Source organism: Anolis carolinensis, chromosome 4, assembly GCF_035594765.1.
Source record: "Anolis carolinensis isolate JA03-04 chromosome 4, rAnoCar3.1.pri, whole genome shotgun sequence".
Classification (NCBI taxonomy): domain Eukaryota; kingdom Metazoa; phylum Chordata; class Lepidosauria; order Squamata; family Dactyloidae; genus Anolis; species Anolis carolinensis.
Window position 1 is genome coordinate 39,325,586 of NC_085844.1, and position 23,470 is coordinate 39,349,055.

Sequence of the window (23,470 nt, forward strand, 5' to 3'; positions counted from 1 at the left end):
GATGTTTTGGTGTTTAATTTGTAAAATCATAACTTAATTTGATGTTTAATAGGGTTATCCTTAATTCCTCATTATCCAACATATTCGCTTATCCAACGTTCTGCCGGCCTGTTTATGTTGGATAAGTGAGACTCTACTGTACTGTATTTACAAATTTACCACTAAAATATCACAATGAATTTAAAACACTGACTACAAAAACATTGATTATGAAAAGGCAGACTGCGTTGGGTAATCCAGAACATTGTATAAGCGAATGTTGGATAAGTGAGATTCTTCTTTAATATGAATTAATTACTGGGATAGAATAATGCAGAACAATATAATCTCTAAAACCAGGACAGTAAATAAACAGGGGAATTCCACACAGGAAACAATCAGGGCCAGCTAACACCTCCCAACAAAGTATTCCCATCATCAAAGTCTGGCAAATCCTCTGTTTTCTCAGGGCCACAGACAGTAGAAGCACATAAAATATCGCAAACAACACCACTCTGAAAACAAGGGAATTCCAGACAGGAAACAATCAGGGCCAGCTAACACCTCCCAACAAAAAATTCACTCAGGGAGGAAACAGCCAGGCTTTAAAGCTGCAAGGCCATTACATCCTAATCATTTTTCCTAATTGCAGCATTCATACTTGCCTCCAACAAACAAAAAAAACCAATCAGAAATATTGTATATTCACAACCTTTAGGAAATAATATCCCCTGATGGCGCAGCGTGTTAAAGCGCTGAGCTGCTGAACTTCTGGACCGAAAGGCCACAGGTTTGAATTGGGGGAGCGGAGAGAGCCCCCACTGTTAGCCCCAGCTTCTGCCAACCCAGAAGTTCGAAAACATGCAAATGTGAGTGCATCAATAGGTTCTGCTCCGGCGGGAAGGTAACGCCGCTCCATGCAGTCATCCCACATGACCTTGGAGGAGTCTACGGACAACGCCGGCTCTTCGGCTTAGAAATGGAGATGAGCACCAACCTCCAGAGTCAGACATGACTGGACTTAACGTCAGGGGAAAACCTTTACCCTTGACCTTAACTACCACCAATTCCTCAATACTTTATTTCCCAGACCACCAGACTTCGCCACAGCAACGCGTGGCCGGGCACAGCTAGTGAGTCTATAAAATGTGGCTGGCATGTACTCTTGATTGGTCAACTCCTATCATGGCACTGCCTGTTCAGGTTGTCAAGATTATTGAAGCCCATGAGAAATACTTAATTCATGTATCAATATTGTTATGCCATGCAGCAGCCTTCCCTACTCATGTCTATCAAAACATTTGGACTTTGGGGCACAATAGGTTAAGGTAAGGTAAAGGTTTTCCCCTGACGTTAAGTCCAGTCGTGACCGACTCTGGGGATTGGTGCTCATCTCCATTTCTAAGCCGAAGAGCCGGCGTTGTCCATAGACACCTCCAAGGTCATGTGGCCAGCATGACTGCATGGAGCACCGTTACCTTCCCGCCGGAGCGGTACCTATTTATCTACTCACGTTTGCATGTTTTCCAACTGCTAGGTTGGGGCACAATACATTTGGTAACCCACTTTCCAGCATGTCTTCTCATTTAGACTTGATGATTTGAGGAAAATAATTAAAAAATAATGTTTGGGATTGAATCTAAGGTAAAAAGTCTGAGAAATCACACATAGCCCTGGTTTATATATAAACAAATGGTTTGTGGATCCCTACCTTTCACGAAAGAATGTCTTCACAGAAGTGCTGTTCACCATGCACATCATACTTAAGGAATCCATCGAAGTACTTTTCCCAAGTTTTTGGTAACTGTTTATTAATTATCCTAAGATTGCTGTGATATGCTTCAGGTCATTTCCAACTCATGACAATCCAAAGGCAACCTCACCATGGCATTTCTTGAGAAGATTTATTTAGTGTAGTTTGCCATTTCCTTCCTCTAATGCTGAGAACGTGGCTTGTTCAAGGTCACTCAATGGGTTTCCATGGCCAAGCAGTGATTTAAACCCTCATCTTCCACAGTGTTCATCAAGCACGCAAACTACTAAACCAATTGGCTCTGCAATTACTTCTCAGGTAGCAACTGCAGTTATATTAGAATAATTTATCAGAGGGCATATGTGTGTTGAGATGCAAAGTAGGGAAGAAGTGTGAGAAAGCATAGAAAAATACTAACATTTCAGTCTCCAAATTGCAAACATCCGATGTACAAATGACTCCTAGTTAAGAATGCGGGTGAGATGACAGGAAGCAAAAGGAATTCTACACCTAATAGGGAAATTCACTCCTAAAAGAGTTATCATCAGGAGAAAGATGTCTCAACTGAAGCTTTATCACCAATCCTTGTTTCCAAAACAAGCCAAATTTTTCAAAATCCAAGTAAGACAGGGACAGAAAGTGAGGTGAGATCTTCTAAACAGGGGTGGAGACAGAAGAAACAAATACCACAGGGGTGTTAACCCTTCCCTATGCCATCCAAAACTAAATAATATATATATTTGGCTGGAGTTAACACTTTAAAAAGTACTAGTTCTGATGTACATACAAATTCAGCTTAAGAACAAACCTTACAAAACCTATCATGTTCATAATTTAGGGACTGCCTGTATTGTCCATCATATAATGGACAGAAGCAAGGGGATATTATTGTTGTCCTGCTTATACACTTTTCAATCATATCTGGTGGCAACGGTAAGGTCTGGAGATCGTGTATTGATTTTTAAGAAATACAGTAAATATATTTACATTTTAGCTTCAAGGTCCATTTTAAACTTCAACACTGAAGCATTGCTATCTCTCCTAATTTTATTTATATGATTTGTAGACCATGCAGGTATTTTTGTGGCTCAAGGCTGCTTAATACATTTTTAAAATGAAATTAAAAAGAATGTGTAACTGCTAAGGCCTTTGGTGTGATCCAAAACAATTCTTGTTAAGCAATGCTGAAAAAACTATGGAAGCAACCAGTTGTTGCTAGCATTTCGAACAATGCTTTGGTAATGCTTTGAGTCCCATTTGATATGAAAGTATGTGTAAATTAATGAGGAAATATTAATGAGGAAATATCATGAAAATGACTTTTGTATTCTTAGAAATTATTAGATCTTGTTCCCGGAAAACACAAACCAAAGATGATTTATGTGGAATTATTCGTCTCTGCTTCTTGCTAGAGCAAAGTAACCTTCTATTCAATAAAGCTTCTGTTTAATTTTTAGTGTGTAATTCATGCAGGCTATCAATTCTTCAAAATGACCAGAGAATGCTTCAAAGACAGCTGTATATTCTCCCTAAAACAACAAAAAGAGAGATTAATTCCTAGTTATGCTAACTGTTTTTGCTTAATGTTCTTAAGTAACGAAGGCATAACAGATAACCATAAATTCCCTTCCATCCAATATGTCATGAAGAACTTGTTCTTCTCTCCACCCTATTAGATGCTTCAGGAATTGTCTCTGAACGTTTTGGTTTTTGCAGTATGTTCACACAAGTTGAAAGTTACCTTAGTAATACTTGTTTAAGTCATCATGAGAAAATTTTTCAAAGGCATTTCATATGATGACTCAGTTTCATAAATACTTTTAAATGTATAATACAGATCTATAGCCATAATAAATTGTTAAAAAAACCATAGTTCTATACAGTTGGGGGACCTACTTGCAGAAGCCAAGGCTGAAGGAATCTTCCGACACAATAGAAGGAAAAGCATAAATCCAATATAACTAACTACATTCTACCACACTAAGTTAAAGTTGGCTTGACAAGTAGGAACCCTGTAACTGCCATCATCATGTGTCTTGGATGATTCCATTTCAGTAACTCTGCTTGGTTCCATAATAATCCAAGTTGATGGGCTACCTGGGGACATACTAGAAAAAATGGCTTTGCTCCACTGAAAGTTGTTTGATTGGTTTCCTGTTGCTTTTGCTGAAAAGGCTAGTCTACTCACATGACAATTACTGTTTTGCCAAACTGATCTGAAGTTTACTCGTCTAGTATATCCTGTAATAGGTTGATCATTTAACCTCCTACTCAGAAGGATGGGGCCAGGTCAAGTTGCCAGTATTGTTATCAATTGGATTGGATGAGGACTTCTTGGTGGCACATCTTTATAAAACTCTTCCTCCTCCTCCTCATTATAATTGACACACCTCTCATTCCTGCTTAGACAACAGTGGTAATGTGAAGCAGCAGTAGATGTCACTACCTTTAGGCTCTCTGCCTGGATTCAAGGCACCTGCAAGGATGCAAGCAGTAGCTATGATAGACAAGAAAGGCAGCCCAGTAAGGGAAATGGAGTGATTGAAAGTGTCTTAGCCAAAGGTCCACCAGGAAGTTGTTCCTGTGGTCTAACACAAAATAATCTGGAAGAGGTTGGTGCATGACAAATTTCATGCGAGGATCTGTTGTACCTTCAAATTATTTCTGAGTGATTGCGACTGGAATGAAACTCTATCACTGGGTTTTCTGAGTCTGAGAGTGTGATTCACCCAAGGTCACCCAGTGTGTTTCCATGGCATAGAAGGGACACAAACCATGCTTGTAGTCCAACGCTCAAACAACTACACCACAATGGCTGTTTTGGAATAAGTTACCTCAGTGCTATTCAGCCATAATGCAAGTAAATTGCATCAAAGAGGATAGCACTATGTCTTTTAAAAATCTATATATGTATTGATTTTTTTCCAGCAATATAAGTACTATATACATTTATAAAGACAATAATTTCCCCCTATATGACTTAGTGCTATTTAAAGAGGAGAGCACTATTTCTCACCCTGGTTCTGTCAATTTCCTTATGTGGAGAGTAGAGAATTATGGACTGATGTGCAAAATTTATATTATGTATGGATCCATGTGATCAGAAATACCAGAAAAGCATTGCCACACATCAAAAGGCTTCACACACAGCAAAAGCTCTCTTGATCAGACTCCTCACTCTTTGCATCAGTAGAGAATGTAACTGAGATGACTGGAATGAGTCTAGCACAATCCCTTTATCATGTGTTGATACATAAAGCTCTCATCACAACTGAATAGTATTTTGAGACTGAGAGGCAAATGTGGAATGGAATGGGATGCATCCAGACTACTGGCCTGAAGGAATTCTAGATCTGATTATAGAAAGATTTTTGTACGTATTTATTGAACAGTTTGTTTTTCTAATTGTTAAACACTTTGAGGCTGGTAACCTGTCAACGTATACAGATTCAACTCGACTTTACCTCTGCATATGGTGCAGGGCTTTTTTATCATTGCAGAGGGTGATATTCCTTTCTACTTTCTTCAATGAGCAAAACCCCTACTAAACCTACAGGCAGGACTTACTACTGAGCATGTATGGGCAAACTTTGGCCTGCCAGGTGTTTTGGACTTCATCGTCCACAATTCCTAATGCCTGGTAAGCTGGCTGGGATTTCTGGGAATTGAAGTCCAATGCACCTGGAGGGGCAAAGTTTGCTCATGCCTGCTATTGAGAATGCCAGCAGATCTCAATAGAGAATGTATCTGGCTATACAGGGACATAGCTGGATACTTTACCGGCCCTGTTTTCTTCTCCACCAAACATGGATGGCTATGGAGAGTCATTCTACATGCCCTACTACACTACATTGTGCTATGCAGGATCTGGAAATAAGATTTTCATTTAGGAAGAGAGAGATGTGAAATGTACCTGTAGATATGTTGGCTGAGCACCACTGATCCTCATGGTTGTGTTGATTGTCTCTGCAGAAGAGGAATTATTATCAGGAGCTTAGCCAAATGAATGTCATCTCATTATTCCCTTGCAACTTAAACATTTATTTGGAAAGTATTTAAAATAAATTTAGCTACGTAGCAAAAATGCAAAATAATGGGGGGGGGAGGGAAGCCAGGGGGAATAAAGGGTATGCATTATAGGAGATAGCTGCACTCCCTACCTTGACCACAGTTTACCTATGGGACAGGAAACATAGGCTCTGAGTCTGAACCCAGACCTCCTAGGATTTCAGTCTGACCCTCTAAACTTCCTCAAATGAGTAAAATTCAACCTCATGAAGGTTTCCCCTTATAGAGAATGGTTCATGTATGGCTAAGCACAACTCACAATAGACATTAAAGGAAGTTTTTTTTCAGAGAGTGCTGTACTGTTGCTATTTTTTTAACAATTGATTTCAGTGGTTTTAATGTTGTTAGATATTTAATGATTTTATGTTGATCTCTTTGTTGAATATGTGTTTGTTGCTGCAAGCCTTCAGGTAATTTCCAACCTATGGTGGCCCTAAGGCAACCATATCACAGGGTTTTCTGGGGTTGAGAGTGTGTGACTTAACCAGGATTACCCAACGGGTTTTTATGGATGAGTGGGGATTCAAATCCTGGTCTCTAGAATCATAGGCCAAACTCAAAGCAGTATGCCACACTGGATATATTGTACTGTATGTTAATTTGCAAGTTGCCTTCACATTTTAGGGGAAAGGCAGGGTGTAAATAAAATTAATAATAGCCCTTAGCAGCTATAATGAAAGGTCACAAGACCTACAGCATATCCTGCAATATTTCATAGATTAAAAAATGTGACACATGTGGGCAGGCAACATCTGGATGTAGTCAACAGCAAGGGTTGTTAATGGGGATGAGCTAGGAGAGGATGCAATGGTTCGATTTTGCTTCGACTCACAGAGAAGGGCAAGATTCTGCCCCCCCCCCCTCTCCTGTTCTCTTTACTGAGTTAACTGAATGCCAATACATTGGTTACACCAATGGTAGTTATTTGAGAACAAAGAAAGAAACTGGAAGAAGGAGAAAGAAACCGGGACATTTTAAAACAGGTTGGAAAAGTGAGCTAACAGGATTAATAGGGATTGTTCCTGCCAAATCAGGATATTTGGGGGACTATACTATAAGCCACAAAATGGAACATCCTATGTCCAAAATGCCACTATAGGTGCATGTAGCATGCATAATGCCATGTGGTAAAGCAAATGACTACTTGCTCTACATGTGAGTTTCATGTGTCCTCTGCACCCAATGTTTGCGGCCCCTTGTGTGTGTGATATTCAGACAATGTTTGTCCCCCAAATATACATAAAATCCACCAAATGCATGAAAACATGGGGAAATACCTATACCCCCTCCCAAATACCTACCAGCCCTTTAGAACTCTAACTCTCTCTCTCTCTCTCTCTCTCTCTCTCTCTCTCTCTCTCTCTCTCTCTATCTATCTATCTATCTATCTCTCTCTCTCTGAAAGTATTTTACTGTTGCTCTTCTCAGAACTACAGATGAAAATAGAATACATAGCCTGGGAGGAAATTGGCCCCTGGCTTCTATATTGTTGCTTCCTGCTGTGTTAGAACGTGGTAAACCCTAAAGATCTACCCATATGGGAAGCAAGTCATGCCATTTTACTGTCTGGAGGACAAGATGGCACCATCTTCCATTTCATGTACAAATGCTGACAAGACAAACTGCTGGTTGTTATGTCAACAATGGTGAAGGGCAGCATCCTCCACTAGACCTTCACTACTATAAATAGAATAAACACATCTGACCAGACAGATGAGGGGAGCACAGGGCAGTTTTATCTACTAACGTGTTCCTGTTTCAGTACTTGCTGCGTGATGTTAGGATCAGACCCAAAAGCAGCTACTTAATATAAGATGGCATGGCACAAGAATAATCTTCCATGCAGTTTTTTTTACTAGCCATGCACCTGGCTCGCTTATATCAGAAAAATGTGGATAATACATCTCTGTTACCAAGGGTGCCACTTATATTCAGAAACTTGACACTTATGTGCAGTTTTGGGTGAACTAACATCTCTTATGCATTGTCAGTGTGTCATTGCAATGGCACTGTGAAGCAAATTCTTTGTAATAACTACCAGCAGTGCCATACTAATTAGCCTTCTGAGGCACCTTACTGCCTTACACATCTATTTTTACACTAGCAAATTATAGTCCCTATCAGTGTAGATGTTTTGGATCAGCAAAAATTTCTATAATCCATGCTTACCTCCCTTCAAAGCACCACAAAATGTATAATCATCATCTACACCATGGCAAAGAGTAGCTTTCCATTTAAAGACATGCAGTGTTTCATGCCATATGTGTATACGTGCTGTCAAGATGGTTATATCAGCCTCTGTAAAGCAATAATTGGACACAGCAATAGAATAAACGTAGTTTTCTAAGGAAATAGAGTAAGTCTACAAAGGTTTAGATGCATTCTTAGCATCAAAAGTGCTATAAGATCCCTTTGCACACTGGCAGTCCAGACCAAATATGGGTATGTTTGGGAACTCTTAGTCTTCTTCATAAGGTATATAAAAGTAATTTTAATAACAAGTATTTGTGCATAATGAATTAGAAAAATGAGGCTCCAGGAAAAAAGTGGGAAAAATAGGAAGGGGAATAATTTTTTTCTGTAAAAGCTTTTTTCCATAAAAATAGAAAAAAAATTGTAGAACATTTACTTTTGAAGTGGCGAATAATGCATGTAAGAAAGGGTGTTAACATATTTACTGCCCCATATTTAGACTTTTATTTAGGACTCTGCACAGTATCGGATCATTACAATTCCTGGTCTTGGTTTCCCTTTCTCAGCACTTTTTAGGGAAATAAGTGTGTTGTGTCTGCTGGACACAATGGATAATTAGTGTAGACAAAATAATTTCTCCTCAAGTTGGCAAGAGGTTCCTTATAGTTCAGGTGCTTCCTTCCATTTCAGGACCTTGTAGCTCTATTTGTAGTAAAAAAAAAATCCGAATAAACTGTATTTTTCATAGATCACACTTGATATACAAAAGTTATATATACAACCATCCATCCACAGGATGGACATAGGAAAAGTGGAAAAACACATATTTTGAAAGCTTCCTAATTTTTAACCAGCGATAATACCTCGCCATGGACCTCTGGGTCTGCCAGCAGTCAATTTCTGTCAGAAGTTGATCATAGGATCCCACTGGAAAGCCCAGAGATTTCTAGAGAAAAAATATTACTTAAATCTGTAAAAGCGAAACCCACAGATCTAGAGGCCCAACTGTAACTAGGAATGTTATGTTCTAATCTTCCCAAGGGTCCAAAACAGAATAGGGAAACACGTTTTCCCATGGCTTCAAAATTTCTCAAAATTTAACATTTCTATACTTAAAACATATTCATCTTCTTTAAGAAAATATGTAAAGAAAGAAAAAGGAATACATGTTGAGATTTTTCATCAAGAAGTTCTTCTCAAACACAGAAAAAGAGGAAGGAGAAATGAGGTCAGAAGAGACCCTGGAGACAAAGGCAAGTAACAAGAAGAGAATGGGTGTGGAAAAACTAACAGGACATTACTGTCACAATGTACTTACCTTTTCTCCTACAGCAGGAGTGGATAACTATAAAAGGGTAGTGAGTACATTAATCCACTAAGAGACTTTGGAGGGCCACATCCACAACCACACCCACATTTGCAGTTGTTCTTATTATTGTTTCTCCCTCTGTGGGACATTCTCACTATCAGTGGGGAGTTACTAGAGGACATTCTCATCGTGTCTACACTCAAAAAGAGATGATGAACCTTCCAGTTATCCCAACTGTCACTGTCCTGGCAATTGGGAGGCAGCATCTGCTAAGGCTTAATCCCCTCCCACACTTCCATAATAATATTATAATATTATGTGTCATGTCTTAATTAGATTGTAAGCTGATGGAAGAGAACTATTTTATTGTACTTTTACTTGTGCCAAACATAGTGATGGCTATAGATACATTCTTGTTGTTGTTGTTGTTGTTGTTGTTGTTGTTGTTCTGAATTAATTTGAGATCCCAGGAGTCTAGTGCAGCTCTAAATGCGGAGAGAATGCCTTCCATGCACACCTTAGAGGTAATTCTGATGCCTTTTGGAATAAAAATGGATTAAACGTGTATATGTGTGTGTGTGAGAGAGAGAGAGACCTGGATCACCCTGAGAGCTAAGAAAATGGCGCTGCTACAGGAGGTAGCAAATGCTACAGAAGGAAGCAAAAATTGTGTGTGCTTCCTTGTAGAAATGAAACTACTTTCTAAGAACCCACTAATCATCTTCCAATACAATCCATGAATTGGACAGGAGAAACTACCACACTGGAGTATTCAGCTTTCTGTAATGTAAAACACTAGGCCTAATATTTTCTAGAAACTTACTTGGAATCCAGAACATACGACCCCGCCATACAGAAACCTTCAATGAACACGGTTCTACTGTAAAAGAAAACATGGCAGCTCCAGGACCTATGGGTCAATAAAAAACAATATTATCATGTCCAACAGAATATGCCATCTCTAGGCATTTTCTAGGTCCTCCAACATGGCTCTACTATGGTCTTCTTGAGCTGTAAGTCCTTTATTTTCAAAGTGTTCACTATCATCCATGGTGTTGAAGAGTTGCAGAGTTGAAGAATGTATCCACCATGGACATAGGGATCGTGCTGTATATGCTTATTACAGAAGTTTTCTGCAGAGGAGCAGTTCTTATTTTAAGCAAACTATGCTATTTAATTGAAGTAATGGCTTTGGGGAGAACGGAGGGAGTTGTATAAGTTGTCCATGGACTGCATGGATTCCCACCTCTACTCAGCAATCATTCTACAGGCTGAAAGGCTCAGTAGGAGCCAGGGAGTGTTTGTTCCCTATTCTGTCATTATTCCTGATGCTTCTGTAGCTACATTATGAAAACGTTGTTTTATAGTGAGTCACATCTTGTTCTCCCAGAACCATACGCCATAGACTGTATTGCCTGTCATTAGCGGTGACTCTCCAGTCTCCACATTCTCAAAAAAAAATATTTCCCAACTGTGCTGCATGAAATGCTTTCTTCCAAAGACACCAGGGATTCAACCAGGAATGCTGTGCATGTAGGATATGCTTCCTACGCTATTGAACAATAACCCATCCCTTGCTTAAATTATCCTTATGAGTTAGGATACAGTTATTCCAATCTGAGTGAAAGCAACTTGCCTATGGCTATTGATACAGTCTGTCTTGTTACAGAACTGGGTGTAATTCCAGGTCTCTTCATGAGTTCTTCCAGTGGGAACACTGGGACACATTACTCCTTTAGCACAAGCTTTACTGCTGGTATAGCAATGATTCAGCAGATGGTAGATAGCAGAGAAGCATTTCAACCTTTTCATTAATGAGGTCCAGCATTCCCTCACAGCCAATGGTTGAAGTGGTCCCCAAATTCTACTTAGCAATCAAATTATCAATTCACCAGATATATGGCAAATTTGGGTTGGGATGCGCTCCACCCAGTAGAAGATGGATTCTCAAGGGTCCATCTGCAGAAGGCCCATCTCTTTTCCCAGCCAATTACTATGAGAACTATGCCACTTGGTAAGCAACAGAGGAAAAGCTATGGACAATGCAATTGCTGTTGCCCACTTTTGGTCTAGAACTATTTAGCTGTTTGTGATTCCTTTATTTTATCACTTTTAAACTTATTTACAGTAGAGTCTCACTTATCCAACACTCGCTTATCCAACGTTCTGGATTATCCAACACATTTTTGTAGTCAATGATTTCAATATATCGTGATATTTTGGTGCTAGATTCATAAATACAGTAATTACTACGTAGCATTACTGTGTATTGAACTACTTTTTCTGCCAAATTTGTTGTATAACATGATGTTTTGGTGCTTCATTTGTAAAATCATAACCTAATTTGATGTTTAATAGGTTTTTCCTTAATGCCTCCTTATTATCCAACATATTCGCTTATCCAACATTCTGCCGGCCCGTTTATGTTGGATAAGTGAGACTCTACTGTATTATGAAATGCTTTTGACATAAAATAAATAAAGCAACAGAGGAAAATTAATCCCCTCGTCCATTCCCAACCTTCATATCTTTTCCTCAACCTCAAACTGTCAAGCTAATGCTTTAAAAAAGTATCAAACAAGGTCAGTTACACATGTTGACTCTTTCACTACAATGGACTGCTGTCGTTATTTGACACGATGGTGAGAAGGCCTCTGAACCCTATTTGTCTGGTGGCAGAAACCCAATTCATTATACATTTTAATGGGTGAATCATGGCATGCATTTGAGTAGACTGAATATGAGGCAGAGACTGAAGCAGACCTCCCGCTTGCACATTTTTCAGTTTTATTATATTTCATGTCCTTTTCCGATATACGGTATGTCTACAGAAGATATACTCCAGTCCTTTGCGGAAGTGGACTTTAGTCCATGAAAGGTGATGCTGAAGTATACCACAAGATTCCTTTTTCCTTCTTCTCCTGTGACTTCCAGCTAATCTTGAAAATGCTTCATTTGGAAAGAATTGTATCGCATTGTCTTCACTGGGAAATATTGTGCTGATACAAAATGAAATGTAGCAAAAGCTGTGATGGTGATATTTTTATGATTATTACACCAGACATGCAAGTTATTACTTCAGGTTGAAACCTCATGTGTGAATTCACATACAACTCAAAGCTGAACCAAATCTGTGGAGTTCCAAGATTAAATCTTCACTGATTTTGATGAGTCTGTCATTGTGGTGTCAACGTCCATAAATTTTGTATCCATGGATTCAAGCATCCATGACTTGAACATATTTTTAAAAATACAAAGACCAAGCCTTAATTTTGCCATTTTTATAAAATATAGCATTTCAGCATCTATGGATTTTGGTACCCACAAGGTATCTTGGAACCAAATGCTATTGTACGCATCGGCAAGACTACAATGTCCCATCGGGATTTTAATTAGAGGGAGACGCAAACTGTTGCTTCTGCAAACATTTTTTTAATGAAAGCAATCTGATGTTTCTACTTACCGCAGGAGGAATACAAAATGTCTAGGTCATCTGATCTGCAAAGCAGGTGTTTTTCCCCTGCTGCAGAAAATCCACAAACAGAAAGGATCAAAATAGCAAGCAGGAACATGTTTACTTATCTTTAAGCCATTTTAAAAGAAGTCAAAGAGAAGGTTATGCTACGTTGCTTCACTTTCGGTTAAGAGGAACAAAGTCACCCTTAGTCATCCTCAGACATGTGATTTCTTCAATTGGGGAAGAACATTTAGTCTAAAACTAATATAGGATATAAATATCTACATGAAAACATTTCCTCCCCTTGATTCATTTTCTTTTTCAGAAAGATGTTGCATATCACCTATGGGAAATTTAATTTAATGTGTGTAAAGCTACATTTGTGGTTTTCCACAAATAAATTGTAATAGGAAAAGCTATTAACATTTCAGGTGGAAAGCAATGAAGGAAGTGAAAGATTGCACCCAAAACATGCAAATTTACTGAGCAGGAAAAACTGCCAGTAAGAAATATGTGGCTGATAAGACACAGTGAACAAGGGCCATTGTATCTCTAGTGCTCATAACTATATAGAAACATTTATATTTTCCCTGAAGAGATTTATATTTTAAAAAATTGCTGCAGGAAAATATTCTCACTGTGAAAATTATGAAATGTCTTCAGTCATATCAGTGAAAAGTACTATGATATTTCTTTTTAAAACCTTGGTCTTGAAATAAAATCCCTGAGCACACATTTCCTCTTGCAACTATGACTTGCAGGGGCCACACAATACAATGGTTATCAGTGCTACTCATTATTGCAATGCTTCATGGGGCAAAGAACATTGAAACATATGATTAATGTCACACTGGCAAAAACAAAGCAGGCACAAATTCTTGAGTTCATTCGCTTTATCTTGAATGTTATAAACATGGTTGAAACTTTTTTTAGGCTCCATTGATGCTGTAAGTCAGGCAACGGGTCCCTCTAGTGGCATCTATAGAAATAAGCTCTTTTATACAGAGAGAAATGCTAGAGCAGTGTGACCTGCCCAAGATCACCCAGTAGGTTTCTGTGCCGGAATGAGAATTCAAAGCCAGATCTCACCCAAGACTCAAATCACTACACCATGCTGGCAAAGCACCTTGTGTACAAAATGCTGGGCTAGATAGCATTTTAGTTTGATTTAGTGTCTCTTAATTTTTATCTTCATTTGGATGTTTGGCTTAGAAAATAGTTAATGGCCTACTGAGGAGACAAAATGGGATATACTGTATAGAAGTATGTACAGTGTAAAAAAGGCAGTTGGGTACTCTTCTCCTTCATAATATTGGATTTCAGGTTTATGCAGTAAAACTGAATGGTGGCAGATAAAGAGAAGTACTTAATACATTGTGTAGTTAAAACTACAATTCAATACCATGAGATGTAGCAATTGCTGATAAGTGAGACGACTTTAAAAGGGATTTTAAAAGATGCCTTTTGTAATTCTACATAATCCATTTTTATTCTCTATAAGATCTCTGTACATTGGTGTTATCAGCATATTTATCTACCTCAGTCCTAGCTCCAGATCACTTATCAATGAGATAGATAGACAGATAGATAGATAGATAGATAGATAGATAGATAGATAGATAGATAGATAGATATGCATTCAAACAAACATCTTTGGGATCTTTGTGAAAAACGATAATTTATTCTGCATTTTGTTCTAAAATAAACAACACATGTTTATTTAATTAACAAGTATTGTGGAACTATGAAGCTCACTCATTCTATGGCAAAAAAAGTAAGAGTACCAGATAGCATGTGCTATATTTCTTCAATTATAAGGCACACTTTTTTCCCTATATAATATAAATATCTCTAAAAATAGGGTGGATCTTAGATTCGCAGGTATCTCTTATGTATTTTTGTTGGTGGTGGTGGTACAACTGAAATAAGGGTATGTCTTACAATCACTGATTTTTTCCCCATGCCAGAAACTTCAGAAACTGCAAGTCGCTTCTGTTGTGAGAGAATTGGCTGTCTGCAAGGACGTTGCCCAGGGGACATCCAGATGATTGATGTTTTTACCATCCTTGTGGGAGGCTTCTCTCATGTCCTCGTATGGGGAGCTGGAGTTGACAGAAAAAGCTCATCTGTGCTCTTCCCAGATTCAAACCAGCAACCTTCAGGTCAGCAACCCAACCTTCAAGTCAGCAGTCTTGTCGACACAAAGATTTAATCCACTGTGCCACTGGGGGCTCCGTACAATGGAAGAAATAAGGTGTTTCAAACTGCTAGTTCCCTCTTAACAAATCCTTTGGGTTCCACTATCACATCCCAGATTTTATTAACAAGATAATTTAACTTCGTTTTTAGAATCACAAAGTATTCATTTGTTTTATCCATCATAGTATTATCAAAAAGACGATCACTTCTGAACAGACAATATGACCTCATATGTGCACTTTCATAATGTCATTATGTCCAGAGCAGCAAAAGTTTAAATCTGTGATGTGGACTAAAGTCCACTTATGTCAGTTACAGGAAATGCTTGGCCTCCATGCACATTCATCCAACTATAGCAAAAAAAATGTAAATGGCTTGATAAAGTTATCGTTTAGAGGTACATGAACATTGCTAAAATAATAATCCATGTGTATTGTCCTCCGGCTGAGACCTCAAGTATCTTAAGACTCCACAACATCTTAAGTGTATTAAAAGCAGAGGTGAGAACTGTGCAACCCTCCAAATGTTGTTGGATTGCAAATCCTACCAACCCTAGTAAGTGTAGTCAATGGTAAGGAAATCTAGGGGCAGTTGTAATACCAGCCATTCAGAACACCACTCATTAAATGTAAGCAACAGGTGCCATTTAGGTCTTTGCACTGCAGTGTGTGGAATATCTATATATTTCTTTCATTAGTCAAAACAGGCAATAAACACTCTAATACTAAACAGATCTGTTTGGTAGCAAATCTCCCAAACCTATATTGAGCTGAGCGTTGGTTGATCTGGAAATCTGAATTTCAAATGGTTCTTTTGCTATTCCCAGCTTCCTGACATCTGCTATTCACGTCATAATTTCAGAGATGGCACGTAAGAGCTCTGTTCTACCACACATGGAGCTTCTCAGGAAGAGGTAGAAGCAAGCTCTCCATGCAACTGGACCTGAAAGCTTTGGGTGTGTTTATGTGCGAGGGAGGTGTGAATATGTGTGTGCGTGTGTGTTTCAAGAATATGCACAGAAGATATTGCTGTAACAAAACAACTTTGGTTGGCAAAGTTCTTGGAGAGAAGGCATAAACAGATGCCAAAAGCAAAGGCAGTTTAAGGAGACAAGGGAGATGTGTGTAATTGGAAGAGGAATTTATCCTGAAGTGCCTTTGCCTGCCCTCTAATGTTTGAAGCCTACAAACAAATACTGAGAACAGAAAGTTCAAACACGCTTAAATGAATCGTGTAAACCCTTGTCATGATCACCTTCCACTTGAAAATGTATGTCCTCATTGTAACAGGCCAAAATCGTGTTTTACAGTCACTTACAGACCCACTGCCAATAATCTACCTTTGGAAAACAATTATCCTGGGCCACAAGGGGTTGCCTATGATGATGATGATGATGATGATGATGATGATCAATCACAACTCCAGAATTATCCAAACAGCTGTTGTAATTATCATGTACTGCATTTTACTTCCTGGGAGTCGTGTTTTTGCAGAATTTATATATCATCAGACATAAAATGAAGGCATTCAACAATTTTGAGAACTCAAGACAAATGTTTATACACAGGTACAAATTATTTCCCTACAAACAAAAACAAAAAAGGGTTGTTGTATGTCTTTCGGGCTGTGTGGCCATGTTCCAGAAGCATTCTCTCCTGACGTTTCGCCCACATCTATGGCAGGCAACCTCTGAGGATGCCTGCCATAGATGTGGGCGAAACGTCAGGAGAGAATGCTTCTGGAACATGGCCACACAGCCCGAAAGACATACAACAACCCTGTGATCCCGGCCATGAAAGCCTTCGACAACACAAAAACAAAAAAAATGGATCAATAAACTGTTCCAATAAATCTGCTGCATTCTGTCATGGTCTACAATCAGGAGGATGGTTGCTAAGAGATACTGAAATTCTTAGTGGGTTCACGAAGTAATGTACAATAGACACATAGAAGTAAAGTGCAATAGACACTACTGCTAACTCTAGCTCCAACATCAGTGTTAACTGTAATACGAAACCTGTGTATGTTGGAATTCTAATAGGGACTAGAAATTATTTCAAAATACACTTAATGTACTTTTAAAAATACTACTACATGAATGTAGAATTCATACACATTGTCATGAACACGCAAATGAACATTGAAAGATCCCTTTGTACAAAAAATATTGAATACATTAAAAAGCTTATGCCATAATATTGTTTTTCATCTTTATGGTTTTTGGTGCAACCGACTACTCCTCTGAAAAAAAAAGATTGAGTAAATTTAATGTTTATTTTAATTTGTAAACTATTTACAAATGCTGGAAAAATGCAATGAGATTTTTTGAAAACTTAGAAGGTGTGAAAAAAAATTGAACAGTCTGAACATATACAAACACATAAAAATACAAACTTCTGAAAATTTACAATCTTATTTGTCTTCAATTGAATTTTTTGCCTCTTCCAAGTCAAATGTGAAGGGTTTATCATAGCCCATAAGATGGCTATAATCTTGGGGATATTGAAAAAGCAACGGGTTAACAAGCATTGATTTTGTTTTAGCATAAAATGTTGTGAACATCTTGCTGATGTTTGGAATCTTCACATCCTTTTGATGGAACACAGTTTTCTTTTCAGCCAGAATAGCATTATATGTAATGGCTGTGTAGGTGTCTGTTTCAGCCTTATGGTACAGTCGGATTACGTAGCCTTTGGTAATAAAATGCAGAGTAACAGGCGTTATGAACGTAAAGAATCCTACTACACTGTAAAAGGCAATTTGCAAAGGAAGGCTGTCAAGACCCACACCGGTTTTGAGGAGGAGGATGGGCATCATGCAGCCGCTAAACATGCTGGTTGAATAAGAGAAGAACTTCACCCCTGAAAAACAAAGAGAAGCAACAACTTAAGAGGCAGAAAATAGGTTTCAACATAATATATACTGTTGTCGTACATCTAGCACAGGGGTCCTTAAACTTTTTAAGCTGAGGGCCAGTCCACAATCCTTCAGACTGTTGAAAGGCCAAATTATCATTTGGAAAAAAAAACCCACTGTAGATTAAGGGAAAGGAAACCAACTTTGGAAAACATTGGAAATATTTTGTTGTATTGACTCACTAGCCCCACCCAAACTATTCATTACATTATCCATGTTGCATTGCCTTTACAGAAAATCTCAAGATTGATAAGAACATAACATACAATTAAAAAAGTAATTAGAAAACATTATTCATTGCAATCACCCGAGTAACACATTTCTCACTAATTGTTTTGCTTTTCAAATGCAATTTCACAGTATCTTTTCATCCTCCTGCCATTGCTTATAATCATTGTCTTCAAAGTCTGTGAGGAAATGTATCGGAGAATGGATGAAGCACTTGATTTATAGGATTATGCGAGGCCTCTCCTCATCAGAAAAAGCGCAATTGGTTAAGTTTGTGATCACAGTGATGAGTGGTGTCTTTTCCCACCATAATGGAGCAGATATTTAAATTTATTCAAACAGATGTACTCTCAGATTGTCTGCTTGTTTCAACACTACCTCCTTTTATACGTTTTAAAGATCTTTACTTATCACTATACTTACCTAACACGGCTCTTGCTAAATTTCCGCTATAAATTAATCTTCCATATTCAGGATTTTCATGCCGAGATGATGTGCTGAAGCAACAAAGCGCCTTCACATGGCAAAAGGGAATCTTTAAGGTGAGAACAGCACAGGGCAAGTAAGTGACAGCATTCTGTATAATCATTGTTTATTGCTTATACAAACACAAACCGTGCATATACTGTTTTGTTTTTTTTTTGAGCTCTGAACAGAATCTCAGGCCAAGTGAACACTTTAACACAATGACCTTTGAAATAAAATCCATGACTTTTAAAAATATACAATCAGAGCACATGTCCCTTAAAATACATTTTGCAAAATATAAGTGTAAAATCCAATAGGGCGTGAGGTCTTAGTATACTTCGGCCTAAAGAAATCTACTAAAATATTATTATTATTTGTGTTGTCAAAGGCTTTTTATGGCCAGAATCACTGGTTTGATGCCGGCCACATGACCTTAGAGGTGTCTACGGACAATGCTGGCTCTTCGGCTTAGAAATGGAGATGAGCACCAACCCCCTTATAGTGGTATAGTACAACATAGTAATATATGATACTAATATTGTGCTATGCTAATAATCTATTATATATACATATAATATTGATAATATAATAATTGTATATTATATATTGCATGTAATATTACTAATAATATTGCAGTACACTGTTATAGTACAATATAGTAATATATAATAGTAATATTGTGCTGTGCTAATAATATATTACATACACATATACTATTGATAATAATATAATGTAATACAATATACTACTAATAATACACTATAATAATATATAATATTTAATATAGGAATACTAATATATTAAATATAATTACTACTGATAATATATAATGATATACTGTTTTATTATTGTATATTTGTATACAGTAGAGTCTCACTTATCCAAGCCTCACTTATCCAAGCCTCTGGATTATCCAAGCCATTTTTTTAGTCAATGTTTCCAATATATCGTGATATTTTGGTGCTAAATTCGTAAATACAGTAATTACAACATAACATTACTGCATATTGAACTACTTTTTCTGTCAAATTTGTTGTATAACATGAAGTTTTGGTGCTTAATTTGTAAAATCATAACCTAATTTGATGTTTAATAGGCTTTTCCTTGATCAGTCCTTATAATCCAAGCTATTCGCTTATCCAAGCTTCTGCCGGCCCGTTTAGCTTGGATAAGTGAGACTCTACTGTATTTTAAGTTGTAATTTTTTTTATTGTGAGCCGCTTTTGAGTCTCTGTATGGAGCCCCAGTAGCGAAGTGTGTTAAAGCGCTGAGTTGCTGAACTTGCAGACCGAATGGTCCCAGGAGCAGAGTGAGCGCCCGCTGTTAGCTCCAGTTTCTGCCAACCTAGCAATTCGAAAACAGGCCAATGTGAGTAGATCAATAGGTACCGCTCCGGCGGGAAGGTAACGGTGCTCCATGCAGTCATGCCGGCCACATGACCTTGGGGGTGTCTATGGACAACCCTGGCTCTTCGGCTTAGAAATGGAGATGAGCAGCAACCCCCAGAGTCAGACATGACTGGACTTAACGTCAGGGGAAACCTTTACCTTATGAAGCTAAAGCAGGATATAAATATAAAGACTTTAACTGCCATGGCTGAGTGCTATGAAACCCAGGGAGTTGTGGTTTGTTGATGCACCAGAACTCTTTGGCAGAGAAGGTTACAGAGCTTTTAAAACTACAACTCCCATGATCCCACAGCATTGAGCCATGGCGGTGCCAAACCGCATGGATTCTACAGTGCAGATGCGCCCAGAGACAGCCTTCCTTCCTTCCTTCTCCCTGGGCAGCACCTGCTCCTCCTTCTTCGTCGCCGCGATCAAGGTCCCAGGCAGGCTGCGAAGGGACGGGCTGCTCCTCTCCCTGGCTGCCAGGAAAAGGCGCCGAGAGCCGCGCAGCCACGGCTTCAAGCCCGGCGAGGCCCGGCAGCCCAGCGCGGCCAGGAGAGGCATCTCCGGTTCACTCGCAGACTGAGCTCCGGCCAAGAAGCAGGAAGGACTCGCCGCCGCCTTCTCAAGCTCACTTCCCTTCCCTTCCACATCAGCAGGAGGAGCTTTCAAGCTCTGGCCCACCCAGCGCTTTGGACTTCATCTCCCAGAAGCCCTTGCTATTGTCCGAAACTGCTGAAGCTTCTGGGAGTCGAAGTCCAAAACTCCTGCAGGACTGGCGTTTAAGAATTAGTGCTACACTACTAGCTTGGGGACCCGGCGTGCCCGGGTTATTTGAAAAGGGCATGGTTTGTTTTTGGATGTTAGGTAACATAATTTATGTAATCTGCAATTACAGATATGTATTGTTCCAAAATGTGAAAAAAATAATAAACCCTGGGGAGAAAAACATTTATGGTAAGTGGGATAATCAACATGGATTTTAATCTTGGATATGTTTAAAATATTATATAATGTGATTTTATTTTGTAATGGTATCTGCTTTTATATGAATTGTTTTGTACACAAAACATGGCCACACAGCCCGAAAGACATACAACAACCCTGTTTTGTACACTGTTTGTTTGTTTGTTTATTTATTTACAGCATTTATATTCCGCCCTTCTCACCCCGAAGGGGACTCAGGGCGGATCACATTGCACACATAAAGGCAAACATTCAATGCCATAACATAGAACAGAGACAAGACGCAGGCACGGGCTGGCCTCGAACTCATGACCTCTTGGTCAGAGTGATTTGTTGCAGCTGGCTTACTATCCAGCTTGCGCCTATTTATTGTAAGCCGCCTTGAGTCCCCCCCATCCCCCCCGGGAGAAAGGCGGGGTAAAAATGATGTAAATAAATAAATAAATAAACATAGCATTCTGTCCAACTGTCTACAAACACCATACTTTTGATAACCACAAGGGTTGAATGAAAAGTAATGCCTCCACTTTCGATACTTGGGTTTGGATGGGAATATTTTAATAAATCAATCTCAGAAATAATCCTTAGAATGTGCTCTTTAACTACCACTGTTCGCTTTTCCACATAATCAGGGCCGTAGCCAGGAAAAAAAATTCGGGAGGGGTTTTGAAAATTTTGGGGAGGGTTGAACCCCTACCACCCCCACCCACCCCCCGCTACAAACCTGTCAATATCTGCTTGAGATAGTGCCTGGAGGGACTCTTAATGTTTTACGTCTCATAGACTTAGCATGGGGATTTGGTGAACTAGTTAAAATTCATGAGTAAACCAGGGTTTTTTTATAACCTGAAAAAATTCAGGGAGGGGGGTTGAACCCCTTGCTACAGGCCTGCACATAATCACCAGACAATTGGATGCATTTCTGCCAACAATGAAGAAGTTTTTTGAAGCTGTCACGGAAGAAGACGACACTGTTTCCGCAACCAGCGTCTCAGTTTTCTCAACGTCTTCATCAGAAGCATAATGATGTCCCCGCAGATCTTTCATTATCGGGAACAGATGGATTGTCTGATTAATCTCTTTTGGGGTGACACCTTCTGCTGTCAAGAATTCAATGACTGCACGTTGCTTAAGTCGCATTGACCGACTGTCTGTGCAGGGTTCCATACTTCACACTTTAACAGCACAGCCGTTCAATGCTAAGGCTTCCTGCCAGGCCCGTGGCCAGGATTTTGATTCGGGGGGCTGAGATTTTGATTCGGGGGGGGGGGCTGAGTCTGGGTGAGGGGGGATACCCTAGCAAACCTTTCGTATTGTTATCCCAATACCCCCATGCATATGGGATATATTGAGCATGGTGATCAGATCATGATATGAATAAAAATAACAGTTTAAATAATAAATATAAGGCCTTCTCGCGGACCATCCTGAGAATTTCGGGGGATGGGTGTGTGGATGAAGCCCCTCAAGCCCCTCCCCCCCGGCTAGATGCCTGTGGAGTCTTCTGCACAAGCCAGTACCTACCGCATATCAGTAGTGCCATCTGTTGAGGAGTTACGAAGGTGGAGGCATTACTTTTCATTCAACCCTCGTAATTCCTTAAATCTAAAAAAAAAAGTTATAAAAAATGTCCTAGATTTTTCTCTAATGGATTCAGAATTTATTCACTTTAGCCAGTTCATTCAATTTTAACATAGGTGAGACTTGATTTTTTTCCAGATCAGAGCATGTAGCTGCCATGATTATATACTGAAATATTCTTCTATGACGTCTTTCCGGTTGTTCAGCCATATCTCTGAAAAGAAACGGTTCTGGTTTTAGGTGTATGCTAATCTCCAAAATCCTCTGAATCAGAAGTATTTAAACCCAGCACTTTTTTTGAGTTTTCATATGCCCACCATATATGATAAAATGTCCCTTCTTGTTGGTCACATTTCCAACACGTATGTGAAACTCCCTTATACATTCTGGAGTTCAGCCTTAATGTCACTCACGATCTATTATATTGAAGAGAAAAGGCTGCAGTTCTTCATTGTACATAAGCACACTGCACTCTTATTATTTATTTATATAGCACAAATAATGTGCATGGCATGTTACTAGTAAAACAATTAAAAACAGCAGGTCCTGCCAAAGGTGGACAATGTAATATGTGTGCATATTATGAAGTATTAATTTAAAATTATACAATTGTAAAACTATTTCTCCAGATAAAACACACCAAAAGTCCAACAAATTCCTCACTTGCCTTGCAGACAATTTTATGGTCCAGAAGGTAGAAGAGGCAACAAGGGGATCAGCTACTCTTGATCTCATCTTAGCAAATGTGGAAGACCTGATCAATGCAGTTGAAGTGGTCGGATCCTTAGGGGCAAGCGACCATGTGCTCCTGCAGTTCGCCAAACAAAGTAAGGCTGAAACTAAGACAAGTCAAACAAACATTCTGGACTTTAAGAGAGTGGACTTCTAAAAAATGAAGGAAATACTGAGTGGTATTCCATGGACGCCAACATTAAAAGACAAGGGAGTTAAGGATGAATGGGAGA

General features: G+C 38.9%; 2 protein-coding genes and 1 long non-coding RNA gene across 3 annotated transcripts; 1 reads left to right on the plus strand and 2 right to left on the minus strand.

Annotated features, from left to right (window-relative positions):
* Positions 1 to 2,761: 2,761 nt before the first annotated feature.
* Positions 2,762 to 12,902, minus strand: ly96 (lymphocyte antigen 96). The gene is made up of 5 exons (XM_062979334.1): positions 12,766 to 12,902; positions 10,126 to 10,212; positions 7,970 to 8,098; positions 5,646 to 5,698; positions 2,762 to 3,261 (listed from the first exon to the last, which is right to left on the minus strand). Exons 1-5 carry the CDS (start codon positions 12,872 to 12,874, stop codon positions 3,163 to 3,165), a joined length of 477 nt encoding a protein of 158 aa, XP_062835404.1. The 5' UTR covers positions 12,875 to 12,902; the 3' UTR covers positions 2,762 to 3,162.
* Positions 12,903 to 12,973: 71 nt separating this feature from the next.
* Positions 12,974 to 17,335, plus strand: LOC134298606 (uncharacterized). The gene is made up of 2 exons (XR_010005704.1): positions 12,974 to 14,921; positions 15,785 to 17,335. It is a non-coding gene; the product is annotated as an uncharacterized LOC134298606 (long non-coding RNA).
* On the minus strand, positions 17,214 to 20,634 carry tmem70 (transmembrane protein 70). Its single transcript, XM_003219617.4, has 3 exons — positions 20,364 to 20,634; positions 18,526 to 18,637; positions 17,214 to 17,819 (listed from the first exon to the last, which is right to left on the minus strand). The coding sequence occupies exons 1-3, from the start codon at positions 20,520 to 20,522 to the stop codon at positions 17,371 to 17,373; spliced, it is 720 nt and encodes a 239-aa protein (XP_003219665.1). The 5' UTR covers positions 20,523 to 20,634; the 3' UTR covers positions 17,214 to 17,370.
* Between the last annotated feature and the right edge of the window lie 2,836 nt (positions 20,635 to 23,470).